The sequence below is a fragment of the Aplidium turbinatum genome, chromosome 5, assembly GCF_918807975.1.
Source record: "Aplidium turbinatum chromosome 5, kaAplTurb1.1, whole genome shotgun sequence".
NCBI classification, from domain to species: domain Eukaryota; kingdom Metazoa; phylum Chordata; class Ascidiacea; order Aplousobranchia; family Polyclinidae; genus Aplidium; species Aplidium turbinatum.
Window position 1 is genome coordinate 388,265 of NC_137476.1, and position 23,020 is coordinate 411,284.

At 39.1% G+C, this 23,020-nt stretch overlaps 2 protein-coding genes across 2 annotated transcripts; both read left to right on the forward strand.

The window, feature by feature from the left end:
* The first annotated feature begins 79 nt into the window (after positions 1–79).
* Positions 80–8,186, forward strand: LOC145770302 (uncharacterized). Its single transcript, XM_082581902.1, has 7 exons — positions 80–248; positions 418–525; positions 1,073–1,132; positions 2,585–2,725; positions 5,103–5,213; positions 5,979–6,048; positions 7,953–8,186. Exons 1-7 carry the CDS (start codon positions 141–143, stop codon positions 8,009–8,011), a joined length of 657 nt encoding a protein of 218 aa, XP_082438028.1. The 5' UTR covers positions 80–140; the 3' UTR covers positions 8,012–8,186.
* Positions 8,187–15,773: 7,587 nt separating this feature from the next.
* LOC145771369 (uncharacterized) lies at positions 15,774–22,489 on the forward strand. The gene is made up of 7 exons (XM_082583128.1): positions 15,774–15,954; positions 17,175–17,282; positions 18,437–18,496; positions 19,858–20,013; positions 20,238–20,348; positions 21,237–21,309; positions 21,932–22,489. The coding sequence occupies exons 1-7, from the start codon at positions 15,838–15,840 to the stop codon at positions 21,991–21,993; spliced, it is 687 nt and encodes a 228-aa protein (XP_082439254.1). The 5' UTR covers positions 15,774–15,837; the 3' UTR covers positions 21,994–22,489.
* Positions 22,490–23,020: the final 531 nt, after the last annotated feature.

Genomic DNA, 23,020 nt, shown 5'->3' on the forward strand with positions numbered 1-23,020 from the left:
ATATTTCTTCACCTCCAAGTTATAATTATCTGCCATCTCTGCCATAAAAATTTTATGTGTGTTTTCATAATGCAGAACATTAAGTTTAGACTTTTGCCAAGAAAACTTTCCTTATTGACATTTTGAAAGATATTTTGACAATGAATGCTCCTAATGCCTTCACTACCACTACTGTCCAACATCAAACTGTGCAACCAGAAAGTTTACAGTACAATCCTAATCATCTCAAGACTCTTTGCATTCTAGGGGTAAGTTTGCTTTTTGGTAATAAAGTATTAAGTCAATATTCGCTTAAAACTTTTTTCCCAGCTACCTTTCCCTTCTGTACTGCCGTTATGGAAATACTTCCAGACAATATTTGTGATTCCAGAAGGCTTGGAATGAACAGTAACAAATGATATGTTTGTTACTTTTCAGATTGTTGAAACAATACTTGGTGTGTTGTCGTTAGGCATCGGAGTGACATTGCTGGTTATGTTAAACGGGCAGGGCACCAATTGGGTCGGGGTGTGGGGAGGAATATGGGTGAGTATGGTGTCAATGTTTCACATGCTGGTCAAGTGAAGTAGCTCATATAGTTAACGGTACAAACACATCCCGATTTATCTTTATTTTTTTTAATTCATCTTGATAAGCATAAACTTTATAGAGTCATCCTTGTAGCAGTGATTCATCTTCACAACATTCAATGATATATTTGCAAAGGCTTTATTGACAATTCATGGTAATAGGATTGTCCTTCGGAAGTTCATGCATTCAGCAATCGGAAATTGTTTTTAAGAAATTCATCATCAAAGAGTTTATGTATAATCATATGTTGGAGTTAGATTTTCGTCAATGGGGATCAAGTATAAAAGAATTTGTTCGCGTTGAAAGTCGTTGAGTTAAAAAGGGAAACTTGTGATGTTTGTTGATTCCACATCTTTCATTTGGTAATTTTATTGAAAGATATTTTCACTTTATATATATTGCTGAGGTTTGTAATTATTTGATTCTTGGCCATCCTACTGCACTAATAGGGTTTAAAAGATTTTTGTTTAAACAACCAATCAATAAAATTTTGTTTTTGCAGTTGATCTTAACCGGAAGTTTTGCATGTGCTGCTGGAACTAAACCGCCTTCCAGATGCATGGTAAGTGGGAATGCGGGAAACTAAGTTGTTAATAGTAAAACATGTTTTGGGCTAAAAAATTAGAGACAGTACATTACGGGACACGTAACTCCGTTGTTCCGCCAACATTAGAAGGGTCAATTGCCAATTAGACAATTTTACGCTTTGCAGCTGGCTTGTTTTTAACTAAATACCTTAAATTACTTTAAAACCAACTTCACTCTTCTTATATCACCTATAAAAAGTACATTATTTTGTAAATAAATAAAAAAATAAACTTAACCCTTCCAGTGTTACGTATAAGGCAAAAGCGGATATAGTTTCGCATCTCTATGAACTACAATCCCTATAAAACATGTATTGGGGTAATTTCTAGCAATTCGGCAAATTTTCTACAAACTCTCTGTAACGTTTTAATTGTAAATGAAACTAAACGAGCAACCCGCAGCACAACTAGACCAAAACAAACAAAAATTACATTTTAAATTGATAAAATCAATGAAATGTTCAATAGGGTGGATCGAAAAAGTTTTAAGTTTATTTGTACTGATGAGCCCTAATTGATGAAAACCAGTTCTTCAAACATGAGTTTTATTGAAATACTGTTTTGAGTGATGGCCTAGCCAAATGATCTTTCAGGTTTAGACCAGGGGTAGTTAAACTGTTTGGGCTGCGCCCCCCTTGATCTCACCTTAAAACTTTACTCCTCCCTTTTCCAGTTGAAGTTATAAATCAAAGTCAAACTACATAAGTTTTAAATGTTTTGGATTTAAACCAAACAAAGATTATTTTCCATCATACGCCAATCAAAACAAATGGACCTTCTTTCCCTCGCATTAATGAGAAGGTGAAGCTGTTGTATGGAAGACCGCAGTTTAATTCGTGGCTTAGTTAAATACAATGCACATCGCATGTCAGGTTCACAGTGAAGTTTGCTCCGAGCTTGTTTCTTCACACTGAAAAGTGCAGAGAAGCCACTTTTACACAAAATAACGTCATATACATCAATTTTTACTGAATAATGGATAAAACAAAACCGGCAAGAATAAGCGTTGGGAACCAAAATCAAAACCAGGTCTTATTACCACTTACCAGTCAATAATTGTGACATCCTTTGTAACTTGTTACCAACTTTTGTATTCACCACTTGTAAAATACAATGGCATACTAGTACCAACAGCCAACCACATTCCTGCACCCCTGGAGAATCTTCACGCCCCCCAAGAGGGGCTCGCCCCCAGTTTAAGAACCACCAGTTTAGACTCAAACCACTAAATCTTGTTTTTTAGGCAAAGAAAAAAACTGATGTAGGCTTATGGATAAATATTTTTCTTGCAGGTTGATCTTATTATTCAATACTAACACTTAGTTGATTGTTTTTATAGTTGTTTTCTAAGCTACAAAACCAACAATCTGCAGTTGCTTGTCACACTATATAGCAAACACGTAAGCTATCTATGTTACTCCTTACAGATCAACACCCACATGGCACTGAGTATCATTGGAACGGTTGGGATGGGTGTACAGGTCGCTTGGACCGGGGTGTTAGCCTATGGTTCCTACGTAGTTGAAGAAATTTGGGAGTTGAAACATAATTCTTCTATGGAACTTTTGGTAAGTTGTCTTAGGTTCTCCAGCGAAAACATATGTATTGACCTGCTCGAGATAATTTACGGGCCGTGATTTGTAAGTTAAATTATGTTGGTAAGTTTTTGCTATTATAAACCAACGTTCAGATAAACATGCGCTGCACAAGTTTTCTCGGTCTAACACCAGCGCTTCAATCAAAAACATCTCTAGATGCCAAGAAACATTGACGACAAAATATATCAACCTCTCGCGCTCCCTGCACAATACGAAGCTCCCTGTATCAAGGAATGATTATTGAGCAAGTTATCTACTTCACGCATTCTTAGAAACAGGATCGCATCACAAATGATAAAAAAAGATTTAGAATTAAGTGATCTCAGCTCTTACCCAACCCTCTGAAAGATTAACGCACATGATTAGATGAGTATTTTTAGCTCCTTTTTACAAGGAAGATTGGATGGTGACATCTTCTTCCTCTGGCCTTATTCCCACTTCAACTAAGGTCACCGGTACAGATTGCAGTCCCCTACATCACTTTGTCAGCAGCATCTTCTTCCTTCACCCCCACTATTTCCATACCTTCTACCACATAATCTCTCTATCTTCTATTTGGCTTTCCTCGCTTTCTTTTACTAACTTCCAATTGCCTTATTCTTCTGCCGACATAATCTTCATCTCTCCTTGCAACATGACCCAAACATTTACGGTGGGTTTCTCTCAGCTTGTCTTCTAGCTTTCCAACCTTCTCTGATGATTTCATTCCTTACTCTGTCTTTTTTGATCAACCCCGGAGACCATCGCAACATTTTCATTTCTGCCACTTGCATTTCACCTTCCTGTGTTTTCGTCAGGGCTACCGCCTGCATCCCATACAACATTGCTGGTCTTACCATCGTTTTATAAAGTTTTCTTTTCAGCTTTTCAGGCACTTTTCTGTCACACATGACTCCTATTTTTTCTTCCACGCTTCCCATCTTACCTGGCATCTTTTTTCCACCTCTCTGTCGCTCGTTCCGTTCTGATGAACTGTCGAACCAAGATATTTAAATTCTGAAACTTGTTTCATAATTTTTCCTTCAGTTTTATTTCTCTCTCATTTTCTTCGTCATTTTCTTCTGTTGACTTCTGGAGTTTGAGATACTCTGTCTTTTGTCTGCTTATTTTCATGCCTCCATCCACTATCGCTGCTCTCCAAGTCTCCAACCTCAGTTCAGTTTCCTCTCTCGTATTTGCACACACCACAACATCGTCTGCAAACAGCATATCCCATGATGCTTCTCTCTGGATGTTTCCTATCAAGCAATTCATAATAACAGAAAAGAAGAACGGGCGAAGTGCAGATCCTTGGAGCAACCCAACCGTTACGTCAAATTCTACTTGGTTCCTGCCTCACACTTCACTCGCGTTCTATCTACTTGGTACGTGTCTTGGATCAGACGGACATACTCTTCACTTCTTTCATTCAAAGGCAATTGCAAATCTCCTGTCTTGGCACTCTATCATATGCCTTATCTAGGTCGATAAACACGCAATGCAGATCTTCTCCTCTGTATTTCTCCATCAGATGACGCAACGCAAATATTTCATCACATAAATATTTGTTCACATTATTCAACCAGGGCATCGAGGACATTTTTCCAGTAAAGAGGCAAGCAGGAGCTGTGTGTGTTGATCTGAAGCAAGGTTATGACACCGTGGGCTGGCCTACAACCTACAGCACGTAGCTCTGATAACCAGACGGTCAAAACAAATTTGGAACTCGTTCGCAACAGGACTTACCCCTTCTAAACGAAGAGAAATACTAACCAAGTTGCAGAATCTCATAGTCAAGGTCTAAGAGCTATCAGCCTTGACACTCCGCTTTCACATATTACTTCTCAAACAGTTCAATCAATCGAAAAACTAAAGGAACATGGAGGTTTTCTCTGAGTGATGAACCCATGAGCCACTCCATTCACAGGAACGCAAAATGTTCTGATGAGTAAATCAACCATCGATTGATCGATTGTGAGAACCTTTAATCTCGAACTGAAAAACTTCTTTGAGAGCTTAGCCCTGGTAATACAATTTTGGTAAAGAGGTCACTTTCTTCAACCACAGACATATACAACCAAGCAACCACACTGCATTTGTAGATATGATAAGCAGTTATTTTTTGTTACTTGATAAGGGCTAACGTGTGTATGGCCGTAAACGTTTGTAGCTTATAGTTTATGTTCAATTTTAATGAATTATGTTAAATGCCGTGTGGTTGCTTGGTTGTATTAGCCCTGGTAGTTCATATTTTGTTTTAAAACTTAAACCAAAGTTTTATAATGGATGTCAATTAAAATTCGAACATACAGTAGATATCAATCATTTTACAATCTTTCAACTTTTTTAAATCGTAAATTCATTGCAGACTACGATCTATGCTCTGTTTCTAACAGTGTCTATCATCTCTGGAATCTCTTTCATTATCTTAATCGTCAGTGCAAGCTTCTGTTGCTGTGCTCTGCCAAGCTGTTGTAAAGTGAGTAGGAATTTTGTGTACTTCAAGATAAGTAAATTTAGCTGCTTTGACTGTAAGTTTCTGTAGAAAGGTGATGCATCTAGGCTTAGTTCAGATTTCTGTGATTTCCTACATTGACTTGGCAAAAAGGTTTTTCGTGAATCGAAGCCGCGGTACTTTTCGTCTGAATAAAATAAATCTAAATGTGGTGAGATAATTATGGATTGAAAGAAAAACGAAAAACAGAAAATAAAAAGTTTGGCTAATTAACGTCGAGTAATTTTAGATTAACCAAAGAGCTTTAAGGCATAGAGTCTCAGACAAATTCTTTTTGACGGCATAAGTCTGGATCGAGGGTTTTAATAAATATTCCTTCCAGTGCTGCCAGGTGAAACAAGTGAAACGAAGAACGGCTTTTGACAAGAGTGGAAAACATTTCGAATCTTTAGTTCAATGCGCAGCTGGTGTTGTCCAATCGCAGAGACACTAGATATATTCTTGCAATTAACAATTTTGAATGCACAAGCTGGTTTGTATCTATATTTAAACCATAAAAATTCTTCGTTAATCTGAAATTACTCTACGTTTGATAACTAAAGTTACGCATGTTTTCCCTTTTATCTATAAATTCTTCATCAAATATATGTTGACATTATTCTGGCGAAAAGCTCCTGAAGGGAGTCAGACAAAAAGAAGCGCAACTTCGATCTGTGAAAACCTTTCTCCACGCAATATTCATGTTTTGCATCACAGACCAATTCCTCGTTTAAGCTTTGTTTGTTTTAGAACGTGGCACCACAGCCGGGGCACGTCCTTGTGAGTCAATCAAGAACCCAGCACTTCCCGGCCAATCAAGGTAAGCAGAAAAGAACAAAGTAAAAACAACATTTCGATCACTCTAACTTCGGTTATTGTGGCGATAAAAATATAAACGAATTGTGAAAGAAATTTACAATACGACATCGAAGATTTAGAAATATTAATTAATTAAACTACCATTCAACGTTTTATAGGCAGAGAAAACTTTTTCTCGAACCGTTTTCTCTGCTTATAAAACGTTGAATGGTAGTTTAATTAATTATTTCTGAAAGTTCCTTGGTTTCATATTATCTGAATTTTCTCAACTAGCTACTCTCCAAGGCGTATATAATCAATCAGAGTTGACTCTGTCAAGGAAACAAGCAAAGATGGTCCTGTAACCGGTGGTGAAATCTTTTAAAATGACTGAAACTTTTGATAAATTCTTATTTCTGTTTAAATTAACGTGTACTTTAAAAGGTCGTCGCTAATTAATTGGATACGCTACTGTATTACATTGTATTATAATCACTGAAATCATATTGAATTGATATTAATAACAATACCGTCTATTAATTTTCAGTGCTTATCTAAGTACTGTAAATTAGTATACCGGTAGATCTTCATTGTGATGGCTTTTTTGCTTTGAACATTAAGTTTGTTTTAACAAAAAAACCTTAAGCGAGTAATGTCGGTCTGGAATTGCATGCGGGAAGTGATTTTCTGATGTCTCTGGATTTATTAATATTCAATTGAACACTGAGAATATGTCCTTATAATGTTTGTAATGTATTGTATTGAGTTTAAATTTACCTGTTGTTATTGCGTTCATAAACGTAGTTGCACTGATGAGAATTTAATATTCGAAAACGCGTTCTGCAACACTGTTTTTTGCACTCTGCAATGCCTGATGCAGATTTATCTTTAAATTTCCATCACGCATTGAAGCGGTGATCTGATAATGAAATTTTCTACGGTTCGAGAAAAAGTTTTCTCTGCCTATAAAACGTTGAATGGTAGTTTAATTAATTATTTCTGAAAGTTCCTTGGTTTCATATTATTAGAAATATTACAATTAGAAAAAAACATGACTACCGGTATTAAGTCAAAATTATAAAAATGTCAAATTGTCAGAACAAATCCAAACGTAAAATTAACACATGCTCCAGTCGCAAGGCTTAACCCTTTGAAGGTTGGGGGGGGGGGCTGTCATTTCAACTTTTTGTATCAACAGTTGTGTCTCTAAAACCACTGAGGCTGCGACTACGAGATTTCTTGACTTTTCCTAACTTTTATTCACCTCCATTGAGCTGAAATTTTGAACGAATAAAGATTATAAATTGAGAGATATAAGGCATTTCTCAGCACATCCTCTGAAATATTTCATATTCTATTGTTCAAAATTTTCCCACCAGCTGGATGAAAGTAATTAATTTGGCCCATGTCTCGTTAATCAAATAATTCAAATTGAGATCATGTAAAAAAAAATTAATCACAACATTGCAATGCATGTTCTTCATTACTCTACAAAAAATACCAAATAATCCAAACGTTATAAGTCACCAACATTTCAACGTATATGAGCAGTTCTGAAATTCACATAGTTTTAATTTTCGGATATGCTCAGCGTGAATAATTTTACAAAGTGAATCCCAAATTTTGAAACCGTGCTTTAAAAAGTAAAAGAGATATCACTCCTAAAGCATAAGAAGCATCGACAGCCCCCCCCTCCCCTCAAACTGAGCAAGACTCCAGGCCAACTTTCTAAGGGTTAAAATTATGGTCAACACTTAACAGTAACAAACTGAAATGTTAAAACAAAATAACAACGAGAAGCCATCATTATGCCATTGTAAATGTTTTGTGCAAAACAAGTATTATTTGTGTGAAAAGTTTTGTAAACATTGAAACAATTAAAAAGCTAACTTAGCTAAATATTTTCTGTTATTTGATAACTTTCAGCTGCTCCAGCAAGTTATCCTGGCTCCGATTACCCTTCTCCTGGATACGGACCTTTATGAAGTCGGGACGTCATCACCAATTGGTGTGTTGCGTCATAGAAACACAGCAAATTTAGAAGAAGCGATGTGAACGTATTAGTATTTGCTTTCCCTTTCGTCAATCAATTTAGTTTGTATGGGCTCTGTATCTGATGATGACCTAAGTAACGAAATATAACACATATCTTTGCCGCTGCGAGGTGTGTCAATCAATTAAATTTATCCCATCATGAAATTAAGCAATATGGAAAATGGTAGAGTCATAGGCCCAGTGGGGTAGGTGATTAGGCCCAGTCGGGTGAGTGGTTAAGACCTGTGAGATAATTGGTTCAAAAAGACCAGAGATGGTTAAGTAGGATGGTTAAGGCCATTGTGTCGGTGATCAGGCCTAGTGGGGTGAGTGGTTAGGTCAATGGGGTGGGTGGTTAGGGCCAGTGAGAAGGATAGTTAGACTCAGTGGCATGGATGGTTAGACCCAGTGGGGTAGGTTATTATAGGCCTACCATATTTTCATCATCCAAAAAGAGGACATGTTTAGTAAGCAAGTAAAATGCAGTGGATCTTTACATCTTCTTAGATGTCGTCGTATTCAGGCTTACGCCTGGAGGTTGAAGATTTAGATTAAGTGGACGGGAAGCAAGGAAGCCAATCTTTATGTCTACCTACAGGCATGCCTTTAAGTGTCCTGCCAAAGACACAGCTACATGCTCATGAGCAGTGTCGAACCGGCGCCCTTTTGATTGCCGTTCCAGCGCTCTCACCACTCGGCTAAGCAGCCAACGTGATTATAGCTTTATGTAGCAAAAGTTCGTTTGTCGTATCCAGGCTCTCACCACTCAGCTATGCAGCCGACGTGACAACTAAAAAACAACAACAAAAGTGACAACTGAAAAACATAACATACTTATTTGTCAGATTCATTAACAATTTAATAAAAAATCTATAGTTCTGCAAGGTTTGAACTAGGCTATTCTGTCCATTTTCTAATGTGCCATCATTTAAAAAAGATAATGCAAGCTAGCTATGAGGTTTAAGACACCTTTGCACTAGCTTTGGTGTAGATCGAACAGTTTAGCATCATCAATGCCAACATTTTTCTCTGACTGATACTTCCACACACCGCTGAAAAGCGTTTTCCTATTCTTTGGTGTAAGATAGAATAAGCATCCAATCAAAGGATGTGAACTCGGAAAATGAAATTAGTGGTCTGTTCATCCAAATAAGCAACACAAGAGTCGAACTATAGAAATACATCGGACATGGTCATCTAGTAGCACTGCCTTCGTTTGCCACAGAAATAAATGTAACTACTATAATAAGCAATGTATTGTCAACTTCAAAGTCAATAAACACTTTTCTTAAACAAGGGAGCCTACTTCTGCCACAGCTCACAGAAAACATACTTTTCATACTTCCTTTTTTTTCTGTTTGAATAGGCTTAACTGAAGATGATCTAGCTATTAGCTGATCGAAATTGGGGGAGAAAGACAAGCGCCTTCACGTGGTCCCCCCCCCCCGTCAGTTACATAAGAAACATAAATGAAACGTATGCGAAACGAAGCTTGTCAAACAAGAGCTAACGAGACTGTTCAGCGCAGAGTGGGTAGGGGAATGCCCTTTTCAGGGCACGGCAGTGCTCACACTGTCGAAAAGTACCGACGACCCACCATACTGCAACTGAACACCGAGGGCATCACGGCCAGCAAGCTCAGCATCATTGAGCACCTGGCCACCAAGCATCAAGCCCTCATCATCCTCCTCCAGGAGACCTGCAGCAGGAAACACGGCCTCGCCACGTTTGTCCATGACCGGCTGAACTGGTCCTTGGTTGATCAATCCCAAGCTCAATTGGAGATCGAGTGGCTTTATGTAGATGTAGCAGGCTACAACATCGTCAATGTCTACAAGCCCCCACCTTCGCGGATAACATCAACAACCATCTCAGTGTTCCCCCACCTCAGTCTTTACGCTGGCGATTTCAACTGCCACCACACTGACTGGGGCTACGACTCCATCAACAACGACGGAGAAAGTCTGGCCGCATGGGCAACCAACAACAACCTCGTCCTCTTATACGATCCTAAGGGCGCTGCGAGCTTCCTCTCCGGTCGTTGGAACACTGGTACGAACCCAGACCTGGCTTTCGCAAGTGATGACCCCGATTATCGCCAGCCAGACAGACGTGTGCTAGAGAAGTTCCCAAGGTCTCAACATCGACCCTCGCTTATCGCGTCCCCCTTGTTCGCCACACCTATTCCGAGCAAGCCTGTTAAGCGATAGAACTTCAGAAAAGCCGATTGGAAATACTACAGCTTCCTCACAAACAAAGCTACGCAGTACCTCCCATCCCCACACACCATCAAAGTCGACGAAGCCTACCAGGACTTCTGTGATGCAATCATATCTGCGGCAAAAGACTCCATCCGCGAGGTCGACGGAAAAACTACATACCTTGCTGGGATGTGGAGTGCGACAGGCTCTACCGCGACTTCTTCCGTTCCCCCCAGGGCACCGCCACCTCCAACTCAGCAACAGCCTTGCTGGCAAGATTGGATTCAAAGAGGAAAGAGCGCTGGACAGAAGCCATCGAATCAATCGACTTCACGCACTCCAGCCGTACAGCATGGAATACACTCAACAACCTCACTGGCAGATCACGTGCCCCTCGTCGCCAATGCCCCATTTCAGCAAATGCCATCGCCTCACAACTTGTGAAAATGGAGTGTACAGAACGAGAGAATATGAATCAGACAAGTCCGTCCTCAAGGAAATAATGGACCTCTGGAAGGTCCCAACACCTGTCGAGGGCAACATCTCTGGTGAGTTTACCCCAGAGGAATTTACCTTCGCCCTCCAGCACCTAAAGCCAGGAAAATCCCCGGGCCTTGACCACCTATGCCCGGAACTAATACTCCAATCTGCCCCCTCCATGAAGTCCTGGTTAAAAGAATTCCTTTCCTGCTGCTTGCGTCACTTGCGCATCCCAAGAATCTGGAGAAGAGCCCTAGTGGTTGCAGTCCCAAATCCGAAGAAGCCCCCAGGGGATCCGAAGAGCTACCGTCCCATCTCTTTGCTCTGTATCCCCTTCAAAATACTCGAGAGACTTATCTACGCCCGTGTCGAACCGATAATAGACCCTCACCTCCCTCGGGAACAAGCCGGTTTTCGCCACGGAAGATCAACCGTAGACCAGGTCACTCTGATGACCCAAGACATCGAGGACAGCTTCTCGACAAAAAAGAAGGCTGGCGCCTTGTTTGTCGATCTCACGGCTGCCTTCGACACTGTATGGCACAGCGGCCTTACCTGCAAACTACTCCGTCTCCTTCCTGACAGGCACATGGTTCATATGATTATGGAACTTGTGCAAAACCGCAGTTTTACCCTTTTCACCGGTAGCGGCCGACGAAGCAGACTACGTCGACTCAGGAACGGCGTCCCACAGGGCTCTGTCTTGACTTCCCTTCTCTTTAACACTTACGTCTATGACCTGCCTGACACCATCTCCAGGAAGTATGCTTACGCAGAAGACCTGGCTCTTCTACATCCAGCCGGAGATTGGCAGTCAATGGAGAAGAATCTAAGCCAGGACATGTCAACTATATTAACATATCTCCAGAAATGGAAGCTACAGCTCAGCAAGGCAAAGACAGTGTCGGCGGTCTTCCATCTAAACAGCAGGAAAGCAAAACGTGAGATCAACATTACCACCGATGACGAACGCCTGCCATACTGTGCCGAACCCACCTAGCTTGGCGTAACCCTGGACAGGTCACTCACGTACCGACGACACCTGGAGTCACTGCGCAAAAAACTATCTGCGCGCGTTGCACTTTTGAGGCGGCTGGCGGGTTCCGGCTGGGGAGCTGATGCGAAAACCCTTTGCACAGCTACCATGGCCCTCGTCCATTCTACCGCCGAGTACTGCGCACCAGTGTGGTGCCGCAGCTCTCACACCCGCCACATTGACACCGCCATCAACGACGCACTACGCACTGTGACTAGGTGCCTGCGTCCCACTCCAACGGATTGCCTTCCCATTCTTGCAGGCATCCAACCTGCTGAGCTTTGCCGTAAAAGAGCCATGATTTCCCTTGCTCGTCGCTCGCTGGACCCCGACCACCTCCTCCACAGTACATTCCAGCGCCTACCTGGAGAACAGCAGCGACTGAAATCAAGACGCCCATTTGTGCCCGCCGCACGACAGCTTCTGAACAACGTTGAAGATCTTGGAATAAGTGCGGCACACTGGACGAACTACACATGGAACATGGAGTGGCAAAACAACACCTCCCGACTCCGTGATTTCCTACCCGACGTCGATCCCCACCCCTTGGGAATGTCCCTCGCACGACTTGCGTGGGTCCGGCTTAACCGCCTACGAACCGGCGTCGGTCGCTTTCGTTCAGACATGTGCAGATGGGGCCTGGCTCCCTCACCGGGATGCGAGTGTGGTGTCACAGACCAGACAGTAGGCCATGTCGTCCATGACTGCCCAATCCATCAACCACAACATGGAACGCTTGGACTAAAGGGCCTGGATGACGAGACTGTCGAGTGGCTGATGATCTCATGCCCAAACATATAGTCCGGAAGAAAGCTCATACGACGAAGAAGAAGCTGATCGAAATCGATGTTTAGCTGTTTATGATTGAACTGAGTCGTGTGAAAATAAATTCGTTTGTATTTTCCTTATTGGTATCGTTGCTTATACTTATTTAGCTTTCGTGAAACGTCACATAAAAATAAAACCCTGTTGAAAATACTAATAGCAATGCAAAAAAGAGGACATTTGAGCATTTTCAAGTGTCCTCGGAGGACAATTCATTTTTTATGAAAAAAGATGACAAATCCTCCTAAAAGAGGACATATGGTTGCCCTATAGGTTATTAGGCCCAGTGGATGGAGTATTTAGGACCTCTGACAGAGATGGCTAGGCCCAGTAGGGTGGGTGAAGACCATTGAGATGAATGGTTAGATAGAGTCAAGGGATGGATGGTTAAGGCTTGTGGGGAAGATTGTCCAGGATTGTGGGGTATGTGGTTGGGGCCATTTGCGTAGATGATTAGAGCTAGGGAGATGGATGGTTAAGGAATGTAAGGAAAATGGTTGGTTAAGGCATGTAAGGTGGGTGGTAAGGGCCTGTGGGGTGGGTGGTTAGGGCCTGTGGAACAGGTGTTGGTGTCGGGCATGAAGTAACAGAATCTGCTTAATTTTTAATCTCAATTTTAATTACGATTTTTCCAATTAGCCTAGGACTCTAGGTGACTTTTGTTTGACGACATCTTATCAAAAATATAACGGTTGTCACATTTGGTTGTCTTTGAGATGCTCATTCGAAGGAGCATAATATACTTTAAAGTGGAGAAACTATTAAGGTTAGGCTCCAGTACCAGTACCAGCTCCAGTAGGGGTCAACTGGTGAACACAGGCACCAGATAACATCCTTTCCCTACTGTATTTTCATATTCATTTTTTCCCTCCTATAAAATAAAAGAGCTTTGGTAGAGAGTTGAGATGGAACTCGAACTAGAATCACAGAAGCCAATAACCTCCTCAACAAAGTGAGCCAAACAATTTCTCATGAAGTCAAACAGACATGTATTTGGTTAAAAAATCGATAAATTGAAAAACAGGCTACCAAGATAATGGTCGCATAAAAAGTTATTTAATTTTAACACATTATCGAAGCAACATCAAATCATGTCAGTGTGATGCAAAAGAAGTTTATTGTTTAAATCAGCAACATTTCTCATGGACGATCAATGTCATATTTGTGACGTATTTAAAACTGAAACAAATCACTGGAATTTTACTTCTAGCGTCGTCTGAGGATTATTATCGTTTGATTTGGAAAGTTTTTATTTACTTGGAATATCAATCACAAAAATATCTTAACAAGGTCTTGGTTTCCAATTTCTTTTTGTTGTTGATGACGTAAAAGAAGCATTAAATTTCGTACAAATTTTTGACTTTTCTATCCGATTAAACAACGTCCCAGAACATCAAACTTACGCAAATACTAATAACTTTGAGTGTAATATGCAGATTGTTAATTTATAATAAGAAACGTGTTTTTGTTGGAAACCAGGAGCTAAATAAAGATATGACGTCACGTCCGGTTCATAAAACTTCATTATTCTGTCATTCCGACATTGAGTCACTTCAGTTGCAGTGAGGCTATGATCGTAAGTAACAAGAAAGTTATTACAGTTTAAAAAACATAAATACAAAGTCGTGTCAATATTCAAACAAATCCTTTGATTTCTTTAGTTGCGATATAGATTTTGAAACGAAACAAAAAGCAAATCAAATTTCTCCCTCAAAACAGTCTGTTCTTCGCGTCCATTTTAATACGCAGTGTTTTAAAGAGTTTTGCTTAAAAATAAAGGGAAAAAAAGAAAAGTTAATGTTTGTGACCACTTTCAAGCTAGTCAGCTTTGTGCTAGGACACAACGCCATGCTTTAGACAGGTGTCGAACCAACGCCCTTCAAAACATCGTACAGAAGCAGCTATTGCCGCTCGTTTACTTAGTCACATAAACTTAGTCAGTTCACTGAAATGACATTCTGGAAAATTTGGAGAGACCATGTGTTAAAGAAACTGACAGTAATTTGCTCAAGATTTTATTTCTGCAGACTCTTAGAAATTGAGCCCATGGCCTAATAGAACACGGCCGAATGTGTTGCTATGTAGAAAATTTTTTAAAAGTCTTAGTTGTTACAGTCATAGACATAACAAACCTGTCATCTTCTCATTTCCAGAAGTAATTAAAATGAAAAGTATTTGCACCTGGACATATTTTTGGCGTATAGTCGGGGATTAGGTATGTACGTTGAGCAGTATGTCAACTATTTAATGTAAACTATGTAAAGCTTTCCAACTGCATCCTGGAGGTAGTCCATTTTTTGGTATATCACTTTGAGAGCATTTTGAAGAAAGATTTTCTGTAAATTCTATAAGGTGTTCATCTGATGTGCAAATTTAGATTTTAGTTCGTGTTGTTTTTCGCCAAGTATGAATTTGCAGGTAAGATGTGGCTAATAGCGACAAGTCCTGCAATGCAAAAGCTACCAACTAGGCCTACATGATGAGACAACCTCCAGGGTGCAGTTGGAAAGTCTTACGTAATATTTTACATTAATTTTGTTCAACGTGCATACCTAATCTCCAACTACTACACACTCCAAAAATATGTCCAGATGCAAATATTGCTTATTTTAATTACTTCTGGACATGAGAAGATGACAGGTTTGTTATGGTCTTGATTGCAACAATTAAGACTGTTACAAACTTTCCCAAATAGCAACATATTCGGCCGTGTTGTATTGTTGTAGTAGATCGTGTCGACCCTCAAGCGTTTTACACTTCAACAGAATTCACAACCTCGTGAGCTAAGCAACAAGGACAGGATCCAAATAGAAATTTGTTCTTCTAAATTGCGATGCTGCGTTCAGGAAATAGCGCAACAAACGAGCAACCGCCGCACAGTTTCTTAAGAAAAAACAAAACTCTACAATTTTTTATTTTCGGACCAAACCTCTGTGAGCTTAATCCTGTCGGTTTTGCATACTTTTAGAGGTCTTGAACCATGGATGCAGCCCCTGTCACCCAGATTGACATAATGAATATTCTTGAAGTGCGTATGCTCCAAGAATCAAACCAGGGTTGCATGGTTTTGAAGCTTTTTCTTTTCCATTTCTAAGCATCTAACAAACAAGCAATAAAGGGATTTTGAATTTCTTTGCATCATCGTTTAGCTTTCATAAGAGCATTTGTTTAGGCTCAAGATTCATCTGGATTCAGTTTTAACAAATTTATCTTCAAAACATATCGTGTCTTCGAAATGGCGATGGAACCTCCTTCAGTAATTTCCACAACCACCGTCAACCACCAAACCATGTACTCTGAAGCCCAACCTATCTACGAACGGAAACATCTGACCGTTGTTAGATATCTCGGGGTAGGTTGACTTCTTGTATTTGTTTTGTCACAACAACGCCCTCAAACGTAAACAAGCTGAATAAAGCCCCAGACAACAAACTGAAGTTGTGGTCGGATTATGGTGGCCTATAATAGAGGTCACCATGGTCCAGATTATGAATCGCTTAGAGGCAAAACTTGTTTTGTGCGATTGGAAAGTTAGACGTAAGTTTAATGAAATGATTAATGAGTCATTGTAGTATGACGTCTTTCATCGTATGACGTCATTCAGCTTCATTCATGATTTCAAGATGGCTTTCGATGCTAGACTTCAAATTAGTCACATGTCCAGCTGTGGTTTGGTCTGAGACATGCTGTACCTAATTTCAAGACGCAGTGATAACCATTTTGTCTAGTGATAAACAGTAAAATGAGCAGTGGTAAAATAAGTGTTTTTTTACGAATAATAAGCAACGCATACAAAACAGATTTATTTTATGTCGTCAGTTTCATTTTTTTTCAAAAACCAATCAGTGTAAAATAAATTTCGTTTGAAGTTGTTTGACTGTATGATGTACAGTCAGTCTGGGTTTTTATCAGGGGATTTACGCAGTAAACATGAGACCACTTGCAGACAATCGCTGGTATGTCAAATTACCAGTGAATATGAATACATGAATATGCCATTGCTCTCTGAATATGACCCAAAACCTGCTTTTTTGTGGTGAATGGACGATAAAGACAGCAAAGTTTTAATAAAAAACACGCCAAAAGTAGGGAAGCAAGAGTGGTTTGCAAAAGTTTTTCATAATAATGACAAAGGTGCGATTTCAGACGAAACAAAAACAATTCAACACAAATTTTGAGAAAGTTAATTTCCTCTTTCCTGCGTAAGACAATATACAATGTACAATCAAAATGTAACTTCCTCTTACCTGCGTAAGACAATATACAATGTACAATCAAAATGTAACTTGATTGCTTATCGCCTCTCCTCAACTTCACCAAACAAAATTCCATTTTCCACGGTCGCCTAAATGAAACTGTGACGTATAGCAAGCAAAACCAAGAGCGAGGTAACCGGAAAAGTCGCTTTTGCCTAAGTTTGCAATTTCATAGTTTTCATGCCGTATTCATTATGCAACTGTTTTCTGAGAAAATGTGCAGTGATAAGAATTCCTTGGAATTAGGTATGATCTGAAAATATCTGTGTCCAGGATAACCCTTTTTCAGCAACTCATTAATCTTTTGTTTAATCAGCTCTTCGAAGTCATCCTCGGTGTTGTATCTCTCGCCTGCGGTATCAGCACTTTGGTTATTTTGCATGGATATGGAACATACGGGACCGGAGTATGGGGCGGAATTTGGGTGAGTACTATTTGACTTGTCATAGAGACATTGCTATGACTCACATACAATAGCCTAGCTCATAATGCTTATTATTACGTTTTCATTTTATTTGCCTACGTTGAAAAGTGATCAAATAAAAACACTTAGTGTAAAGCTATCACCGCCATAAAGCGGCTTCGTCAGTACTCTTATTCAAAAAGAAAGATGTAAACAAAGCTGTATTTACGTCCGTAAAAGCAGCCTTGTACGTTTGTACTTTGTACGTTCAGCCACGCCGTTTTACACAAATTGTATTTATTTTCTAAACTGGTTTTATTCGTTTGGCTGCGTCCTTGCACATGGATCCTAATGATCCTAATAAACTTTATAATCTGCAATTCTCTTAACATCGAGAAGCCAGAACGGAAATTTAAGAGACATCAGAAGCACTTTGCTACTCATTTTATAAGTTATTTCACGAAACATTTGTTGGAAAAATGGTAAAGTCACTGATACAATTTGCATCACAGCAGCGTGGGTTCACTACAATGTGTAGGTTGCAGTTTATGGAAGCATTGTTAGTCCACACTGTAACCATGTTTCAAAATAATACTTTCATTTTTGTCTGGAAATTTTCCTTGTTGGATTACAAATAACGAAATCACGTCATAAAGTTCCATGTGATGACGTACTTGTATGAGCGTAGTGTGACTACATCAGTGCTTCCGGAAATGATATTGCAAAATCATAATTATCGAGCTTACAGTTCCTTCAGCCAACGGAGACATGGTCGTGTACAATGCAATGACACGTTTATTCATTCATAGCTAATAGGAATACAGGGACAACACTGAAAAGATAGCAAGCAAGCAAGACAATTGTACAAACATAAAGTAAAAGACCTTTCTGTGCAAACCGCTCTAACAACAATGTTTATAGAACATTTCACAATACAGCCCCAAGCGTACCATCATTGTCGCTGTCAAGAAACGCAACATGAGTAAGATGGCAACCCTCCACAAAGCAACCCAACAGCTTGCCGACAGTGTCGACGGTTGGAGTAGAACCAGTTCATCACTGTCTGTTGTTACAGCTGGGTATACAATTCTTGTAGGTTATATTTGCACACATTGAATAAAACAATGTTGGATTTACGTTACTATGCCTCATTTTTTGCTTTTGAATGTTTTTAGTTTATTTTGGCGGGAGCGTTTGCCATCTCTGTTGGAAATAAAAGCACGACCAGTTGCATGGTGAGTTTTATATTGTGACCGGGTACTTCTTATTGTGAACAGGTAATTGCTATCGTCAGGAATTGTTGTAATAATCGTATTGAAAAAAAAAAAAACTGAAAAAAGATTGCGACGTATATTAAGACACCCCTTCTCTAAAACCAACCCATTCCCAAAATATTATAACAAATTGACAGAACTTCTGGAATAACAAAATCCCTCCTCGTTTCTAGCACTAGTTGCTACGTTCATCTGATGAAATTGAAAGTAAAATTAACAACAAACAAGATGGTTTATTGCTTCACTGACGTTTCACGAACCATGACAATGCGCATCCTCAGAGCGAATAACATACAAAATAAAATTTCACCAGGTTATATCCTGCAGTGCGATTGAAGGCAAGAAAAAATAAAACACGCAATATTTTAAAAAATTGGCCATGGTTCGCGAAACGTCAGTGAAGCAATAAACCATCTTTTTTGTTGTTAATTTTACTTTCAATGTCATCAGATGAACGTAGCAACTAGTACTAGAAACGATAATTGTCCTGATGAACATCCAAACTTTTCAGTATTCAGTAAAATCCCTCCTGGTGGAGAATTACTCACAGACCCAACAAAAGCTCTCCCAGGCTTTGACACGGCTACTACAAAATTATGGTCCACTGCAAACCCCATAAGAATAAAACAACCTAAAACAAATGGCCACCTTTACGGATGGGAGATGACAACCTAACTAAACTGCCCAATATACAAGGCCTAAAATCAGTCTACAGACCACCTTATATTGAAGTGCGCAGTAACCAAGCTTCACAGAGGATACCTCACAGCCATCAATGCAACAACGTCCTCATTGGATTGGCTACTTGGCATACAAAACGACAATAATAAATTGGATGCTTTTTTTTTGTAACTGAATATTTCTTATTGTGACCGAATACATCTTGCCTCGATGCAATCCACGTTATCGAAAGTTCACAAACTCGATGAATTGGCAATATGAAATATTTTCAGACCAATGACAGTCTCTTTTTTAAAACTATCCAATTGCAATCTTGCAACCAATATTTTACAAAACAAGTTATTCATAAAAGAACTGATTTGCATTGAATATAATTATGTATCTACAAAATTTGAGATTATTAACGCTTTGCAGCTTGAATGTTGGGTTTTCTTGATTGATGCAAAAACCTTTTGCAAAAAAAAACTGTCTCTACGTTCACACATAATACCTAAAGCAACTATTATAATTTTATCTAAAACAAACATTGTGGACACTACAAAAAGAGAGCTCAATGTCAAGCAAAAAATTTAAGCAGAGAAAAATCTTAATTCTGGCAGAAGACGTGAATGTTTTAACTCTATATTCCGTTTGTCTTTCAGATAAATACGCACATGGCTCTGAGTATAGTTGCTGCTGTAGTGGCAGGGGTGCAAGTCATTTGGACAGCAGTACAAGCTGTTCATGTTTACTTCTTCGTACACACATTTGAGAGATTGAGAGAGGAGAGATTTGAGAGAGAAGATTGGACAAATGCGGTAAATTTGAATAGTTAGAATGACCCTGCAGTAACGCAACCTGATACTAGGCTACGTCCAACACAAAGAAACCTATCAAGGAGTTTTGATGCATTTATGAGACAAATTATACCATTACTGTGATTCTCTAATTGGCAGTTTGGAGTAAATGAAAAAGAAACTTATTGCTACGATATTAATTCTCTTTGTCTGACAAATCAACTTATTCTTGTTGTTTTTCCCAGTTTTCTTTATTCGGTTTATTCACTGCACTGTCCGTCTTTGGGGGGCTTTCCATGATCGTTCATATTGTCAGTGCAAGTTTCTGCTGTTGTGCCTTGCCAAGCTGCTGCAGAGTGAGTTGCCATCACAAAATCATAAAATATTGTCTTAAAACTCAAATATGGCACATGACATAATAGCCTATATATCTAAAGATTAAGTAAGAGAGATCAGTGACCAGTGGGACGCTACCATTTTCTTGAACCGTGGTAAAAAAATAAAATAAAATAAACAATAAATATTTTATTATTTTTGCTAATGCAACCCTTCACTTTGAATATTACAAGTGATATTTAACACGTATAATCAGAGGTTGGCAATACATTTAAAGTAGCGGATGACCATTGCCCACTTCTGCGTTAATTATAAGTACCGTAGGCTATTATTGCTTCGATCAAATACCTAGCAAAGTTGTTCGGACGATTGCGTACAAATTGATGAAATCAAAACTGAATCAGATTGAATCCATGTCATCAAGTCGTCCTTGCATTGAATAGAGAATGACGCAATAATTGTCGTTTAAATGTGCCCCTAAACACTTGAGTTTCTTCTTTCAGCCGTTCAATTAATTTTGAATTCCTGTCGCTCTTTTACTAATCTTTCTCAGCATCAGGACTTTTTGCAACTTCTTTGAACTCTGTCAGTATTGATCTGTTTCATTGGTTTGAGGCATGTTGTTGAGCCGCCCTTTTATATCTTTTTCACGGTTAATTTTTGAATTTAAAGTTTCAGTTTATTTTATAAAACACAAAATATTTTTGGTTCTATCAACTTGAAGATACTATGGATTCCCTCTCCATGTTCTGTGGATCACCCAGTCATTGCAATGTTATCTACTGTCTAGTCTATTACTCGGTGCCACTGATGGCTTTGGTCACTCTCTGCCCATTCTGAAACTTTTTTGAATATTGCTACAAAACACTTGACTAAGACGGTAACTTTAGCTTTCTTTGAATTATCAGGGAGGGCCCATTCAGCCAAGTCACGTGCTCGTGACGCAAGGTACAGCCCAGACTTTCCGACCAGTCAATCAAGGTGAGGAAACTTAATTCAGTTAATGCACAATTTGAATGTTTGAACTGTGGTGCCCATTTATCATCGCTGCATTTTAAGACTTTACTAATTATTTATTGTACTTTTGAAACAAAGCTTGGTTGTTGAGAGGTGAATCTTTCCATGTTTTCACAAAGCTTGTCCAACTTTAACCCTTGGCTTCAATGGTTCGCAAAGGCGTTACTTAAACATCGTAATATTCAAAAGTTATTAATATAGCCTTCTGTTTGTTATTTCCAGAAATATTTTCAAAGAACCAAACAACTTAAACATTTGTCTTCATTTTATTCCAAACATGACAAACATTTTCTTCCATCTACATCAAATATATTTACTACTTTCTAAAACCTCTACAGTCTACAGTAACTATATTTGATGTATTTTGCTCTGCTTGGCTTTTTGCTTGGCATTGAGCACTTTTTGTAGTATTAGTAGTAACTTACTGTATTTATTGTTTCCTTCCATCTATATATAAAGCTTGAAATTTTATGTGAAGTTTGTAAACGCGGGAACAATTCAAGTCATTTCAACAAGATCCAACCAGTTTCCATTGAAGCGGCCAAACTGATTACAACCTTACTTATTTATAATTTTGTGTTTTTAGGAATACAAGCCCCACAATATCCCGGGGGCAATTACCCACCACCTGGGTATGCCCGGTTTTAAACGGCCCTGATATCGATCATGCGGTGGGATGGACACAAAGTTTAGATACAAACTAAATCACCGGATTTCCTCCAGCATGTTTTTTATGTTTTGTTCATCGTTTTGTTGTTACGAAAGTTTTCAAACAATGCTTTCAAATAACGAAGATTTGAAAAAGCAGATTCGTTTTTTTTCTATCAATGATTAAAAGGAAGATACTTTTGAATTATTATTCTCAGTCAAAACGAAATAGTTTAAAGCTGTGTAGAATTTTCAATTGCCGATCAAGCTCCTGTGCAGACACAACATATCAACAACGATCAAGGAATAAGATGCTCACAAAGTGTGTGGATACTGAGGTGAGGAAGGGTCAGGACTGTGCAGCACAAAAGAATGCCACGTGACACTCTTTAAAGTTTAGACCTACTCAGAGATGGCCATGACCTTGGACATGACCTTGATGTTCAAGATCGTGATCGCGCTGTTCTCCAAAACTGGTCATTTTGTCTATTTCTGTGTCTCCTTACTTCACAATAGTAGTCATACATCATGTAGGCTACATTCTGAAGTTACAAATTATCTATTTGCTATAGCCTAGCCAAGCAGCTCCCAACCCTTCAGTAAAAAAAAATTGAAAGGTTTTGTCACTTTTTATCTAAAAATTTACTTTTATTTAATTTTTATTTACTTTTCATCTAGCCTAGCCAAGCTTATATTTGCTACAGCAAGTGGCTCCCAACCATTTTGGATTTACGCATCTTTCAGTAGAAAAAATATTTTGAGGCATTCCGTGGTACACCGATGATCGTCTACCTCTGCTGTAATGTAGTAGTTTTTGGATTAATCCAGAACCGTTTCATACCAATAGCTTTGGGAGAGAAGTGATAATTTTACAATCCCATATAGACAGATGACTGACAAGTCTGTTGTTAGTCTGTTAGTGGATTGTATTTATTTTGAATAATGCTGTTCAATCCTATTAAGTTATTGTCGGTCATCGGTTAATTGTTTTGTAGGATTCCGACACATCATTCATACATTTATGTGC